General features: G+C 40.0%; 1 protein-coding gene across 1 annotated transcript in view; it reads left to right on the forward strand.

Annotated features, from left to right (window-relative positions):
• The window catches only part of nop53 (NOP53 ribosome biogenesis factor), a 12,800-nt gene that overhangs the window by 1,795 nt on the left and 5,650 nt on the right, over positions 1–5,355 (forward strand). The window contains exons 2-4 of the mRNA XM_014014991.1: positions 928–1,004; positions 1,090–1,195; positions 4,380–4,582. Of these exons, the coding sequence (XP_013870445.1) occupies positions 928–1,004; positions 1,090–1,195; positions 4,380–4,582 (386 nt within the window). The remainder of the gene's footprint in view (positions 1–927; positions 1,005–1,089; positions 1,196–4,379; positions 4,583–5,355) is intronic.

Here is a 5,355-nt window from a genome sequence, read left to right on the forward strand (position 1 = left end):
GTATAATGTCTTGTGACGTCCACGGCCTACCCCAGTTACCACTACTGTGCATGTGTGTCAAGGACAGAAAGGCAGATGTGGCAGTAGAAGGTGTCAAAGCAGTTTGGAGAGAAAAACAAAGTAAAAAAACACACAAAAAAAAAGATTAATCGATTATTAAATTTGTCATCGATTATTTTAATAATCGATTAGCCGTCGATTAATCGTGGCAGCCCTGGATGTGGCAAGGGTACAACCTAACCCGCTTTTCAAAACACGAGTATTGCATTTCCTCTTTATCTCTCGTGTACTCGTCATCAAAATACTGTAATCCTAAAGAATCCATTCTAGAAGATTTTGTTTGTTCAGTCAGGAAACGTAAATCACCACAGCAGCCAAAACATTTATAAGAAACATTAAGACAAGACATGATCTCAAATTGAGCTGTACTACCTGTAGTTTTATTTTCATTAATCTATCAACACCATTTGATCAGTTGTTCTAAATGACAACTTTTTGCAACAATCAGTAAAACTTAGAAGTTGTTTAGACTAGATTATTAAAGTATATTTTATGGTTTGACTGCTTTGATAATCTCTCCTCAGTCAACTCAAAAAACCTTTTAAAATCCATTCAGTTATTGAGTGTCTGGATGTTTGCTTTGGATTTGAAACATTTACAACATTATGTTGTTTCACACAAATAAAGTACTCTGTCTACAAAACAAACCAACTGCTGGTGGAGTTAAAATCACTGTATAAGTATTTTTAAACGGTTCAGCTTGTTGCTGTTATTTCATGTCACTACAAGTAAATGAAGTAACATCTTATTTTTTATAGAATAATTTGTAGTATTATTACTAGATATTTAAAATGTGTTTAGTGGGATCATTAGAGAAGTAGCTGAAAGTAGCTTTTTTCAGTTTAAACATGCATTAATGTATTTCAGGGGTCTGCTGTCAGAGAAACCAGACGAGAGTTTGTTCTTTGTGGATCTTGGACAGCCAGAAAAACCTGAGCAGAAAGGTAAAGGTAAAAATTTATACATTTATTTAGTTCTGTATTTTTTCTGCTGGTTTGTTAATCTTGATGTTTTTGTTCCTCTTTGAAGAAGAAGAACCCGATGACGAGGGGAAGAAGAAAAAAGGGAAATCGTCACGTCCTCTGAGGATAGACCTGATCCTTCAGCACGACTCTCACATTCCACCTCCTAAAGAGTCAGTATTTAGTCTAACTTATTTTGGTCTTTGTGTAATCAATGCTCCAACCTTTATGAACTAATATCTACTTTAAAAGATGGACATCTCCTCATTCCAGCACATCACAGTTAATATATCATGTTAGTTTTACTGACTTCAGTAACGACGTGTGACAAACTAAACAATCTAATTCAAAAAACCTAAACTAAGAAAAATGAAACAAAACAATTATAACTCAACTCCTGACAAAGAAACAGGTGTTCAAACTAACAGGAACCTCTTTCTCTTCCTACTGTAATTAGTGCTCACTATTTACAAAGTACAGTTTTAGGCTCAGATTCAAAATTTATTTACAAATTTTAAACGATGAAATACACTGCCTGGTCAGAGTGTCCACCAGGATGTAAGTAAGCTCTATGATGTGGGGTTGGTGCAGTTGGTCAGGTAGGTTCAGCAACAGGTTGTGCTCAAAGGATGAGGTCAGCTACCTGATTATACTGAATGACCAGGTTATTCATCAATGCATTGTTTCTTCCCTGATGGCACGGCCGTATTCCAAGATGACAATATCAGGATTCATGGGGCTCTTATTGTGAAAGAGTGGTTCAGAGTCCATTGAGAATCTTTGGGATGTGCTGGAGAAGGTCAGACTCTACCATCATCAGTGAAAGATCTTGGTGAAAAATTAATGCAACACTGGATGGAAATAGATTTATAAAGGATTGCGTGGAAACCATACTAAAAGTGAACGTACGGCCAAAAGGTGAAAATGGCGTACGCCAAAAAAAATTCAGATTTATAAAACCGTGCGTACGCATGTTTCTGCGCACCTTCCTTTTATAGATCACAGCTTCACCTCAGAGTTTGTGCACGAGGTCCCGCCTCAGGTTCTACCCTCTACACGCCCACACTCAACCATAAACAGTCAATGTAAAGTACCTCATGAATGTTAAGATGTATTTAAATCAGTCAGCTGATCTATGTCAAAAGAAGTGATTGGCTCAGACACGCTCCGTCGTACTTCTGGAGGATGACAGAATGTCTGTATCTGACAGATTTTCCCTCATTTTGCAGTTTTACAGATGTTTAGAGTACCGTATTTTTTGGGCTATAAGCCGCACCCACCATTTTTTAAAAAACGCGCGAACATCAACTTATAAGCCGCACCCCACATCAGTAAAAAGAAAAACAGCCGCACCCCCCAACCCCCATCAGTAAGCGGTCCTCTTCAGTTTCGGAGTTAAACGAGCTGCGAAAACTGCATCACACAGTGGGATCTGTTCTGTGTTGCTTTTTTTTTTTTTGTCACTTCAGTAGAAAATGAAACCAAATATTAGCTTCTTTAGTTTATTTATTTCTTCATCATCAGTGAAAAAAAATAAATAAATAAAACTCTCGGGAAAAAAAGGCGAGAGTTCTGGAATTAAAACATAAAAAGCAAACCTTTAGAAATTACCGGTAAAGTTCAGAGGAATACAGTTAATTTAACTGACCTTATTTTGGTAGTTTTCTTTAACAGTTTCTGATCCAACAAAACGTCTCATTCATCGTCTTCCGGCGCACTGAAACCATCGAAGTCCTCTTCTTCAGTGTCGGAGTTAAACAAGCTGCGTCACACAGCGGTACCTGTTCAGTTTCTGTGTCGCTGTCCTCCCGGGCTGGTTCTGAAGCTGTGGTGTCCTCTTCACGTAGCAGTCCAGCCTTTCAGAACCCATTGGTGATGGTGGACTCATTCACTCTGCTCCACGCTGTTAGAATCCACTGGCAGACATCAGGAAATGTCGATCTTCGCATTCGGCCAGTTGATGTGAATGATTTATCCCCGTCAGTCAGCTGCTGGGAAAGCCCTCCCGCTCCAGCATACATCACTGCATGGGATTCCTTCCCCGGGGAGTGCAATGAGGGAAAAAAAGGTCAGTGGCTCTTCACTCGACTTCTATCCACAAACTGGTCCTGGATTAAGCTCCAAAGTTTTTRTCAGTCAGATTCCACCGTGAAAAATGTCTGTTTTATCCCCTTTTATGAGTTTTTGGCCATTGACTATCTTTAAATTGCTGCTTCCTGGTACAACAGTCGGCTCTGGAAGCGATCGCTTTTTTCTTTTTTTTTCTTCTTTTTTTGAAGCGAGTGGTTGAAGCAAATGGAGCATGAGAGCCCCCTGGTGGCTGAAGAAAAAAAATCCATGTATAAGCTGCACCGGACCATAAGCCGCATGGTTCAAAGTTCAGGAAAAAAGTCGCGGCTTATAGTCCGAAAAATACGGTAATCTAACGATTTTTATCAAAAACTCAGCTTAAAATATTTTTTTTCTGAGAGCCTGCAGGACGATAAAAACAATAAATAAAATTAAATAAGTCAGATAAACTTAAGAAATAATTTCACCACTCGTCTCCCCGTCCCCCCTCCTCTGTTATCTGTGGCAGACACCCCACCCCACCCCAACACACACACGCGCACGCACAACCCCGCAGTGCCCAATGCCAACTGAATGAAGCAATTTTCGTCATGACACTGCGACAATCTGAACCCATGTCGGCAGTTCGGAGGGAGTATGCAGGAAACTTCAGAGGTAAATCTTGTGACATGGCAGAAGCTTATCAAAACAATGCCACAGTGAATTTGTGCTATAATCAAAGCTAAAGGCGGTCTAACTAAATATTAGTGTGTGACCTATTTTTCTGGTGGTGACTTTTTTTTTTGGTCCAGGCGGTGTATTTCAAATAGCAAACAAAGAATATCCAAACTTGAACCAGAACTAGACAGCTGGCTCACTGTGGAGTGTTATCTGCAGGTCTATAAGGGTTCAGACCCTCATTGGTTCAAACAAGTCAAGATCACTGTCCTACCTTGTTAAACATGTAATCACACACGCTCAAACACACACACGTCCTGGGACAACTTTTTAAAATCAGACTGTGAGGAAGACGAAACACAACGTGCTGCTAACAGAAATAAAGCTTCATCAATGTGAAGGACTGTGTGTGTGTGTCCAGTGATGATCTCATCCTTGCGCTCCCAGTATTTCCTCTGGAGGAAATGTGAAGATGACACACAGGAGCTCAGGCAACTGTTGTGTGAACAAGGTCCTGGGATCTGAGGATGTGAAAACACACACATCCAGTAGCGCAGTGTGTGTTTATCTTCCATCCCCTCTGTTTTCTTGTTATGAACTTAACTATTTACTCTGTCTTCACCCCTCCAGTGTACTGGCAGGCCAGCAACGTAATGCCAAGAAACTGCGTCGCATCGCTCAGAAGGCCGAGCAGCTGGCAGCGAGAGGTGTGGTTCCACGGAGACAGAGACTGCTGCTGAACAGACGGCCCGTCGACAGGAGCGTGAAAAAGACCGTAGCAGAGGCCAACAACAACCCAGACAGAGATTATTACAACTTATGGGGACAAGAGTGTGAGTGATGGGTTGTTCTCCATCTGCTGATCATCCAGGTTTTCTTTCATGGGAATGTAAAACCCAGCGTGGAGCTCATCTGGAATCTGAGGAAGTATAGGCAGTGTGAGATTAGCAGATTATCGAGTTTAATCTGAAAGTGCTTCTGAACATTTGATGCAGTTTTTTTCACAAATGTTAAACTTTTATTTTATCAACCTTTTACAGCAGAGCCCTGTTGTATCTGTTATAGAACCAGTTATCTTTTTTCACAAACATGACTTTTTGGGATTGTTTTTAGCTAGTATGAAGCTGAAATTAGCTTAAGGTCATTATTAATTAGTTTGAGACCCTGTTATAGGACAGTTTACAGAAGCTGGTGGTCAGATTGTGCTGATGACTCAGGAGAGCAGAGCTTGATTTTATGTTTGGATCAGTTTTTAGTCCAGTTTCAGTCACCATCCAAGTCAGTTTTTCATTCAGCTGAATTGATTTGAAGATTTGTCCAGGGTTCCCACGGGTCCTTGAAATTCTTGAAAGTTTGAATTTGAAAAAAATATATATGGTATATATTTCAAGGCCCTGGAAAGTTTGTGTAAACAGCCAAAATTACACTTGTCCTTGGAAGTCGTTGAATGTTTTTTGGGGATTGAAATTCTCTATTCACGACCGATTTTCATCATCTTTTAAAAAAATAAATTATAAATAAAAAAAACTTAAATTTGTTGCAGTGGATAACTCAGGATTACGGTAAACTGACGTCATTGGGCCTCATGCAAGAACCGTTCGTACGC

Source organism: Austrofundulus limnaeus, unplaced genomic scaffold (genome assembly GCF_001266775.1).
Source record: "Austrofundulus limnaeus strain Quisiro unplaced genomic scaffold, Austrofundulus_limnaeus-1.0 Scaffold121, whole genome shotgun sequence".
Taxonomy (NCBI): domain Eukaryota; kingdom Metazoa; phylum Chordata; class Actinopteri; order Cyprinodontiformes; family Rivulidae; genus Austrofundulus; species Austrofundulus limnaeus.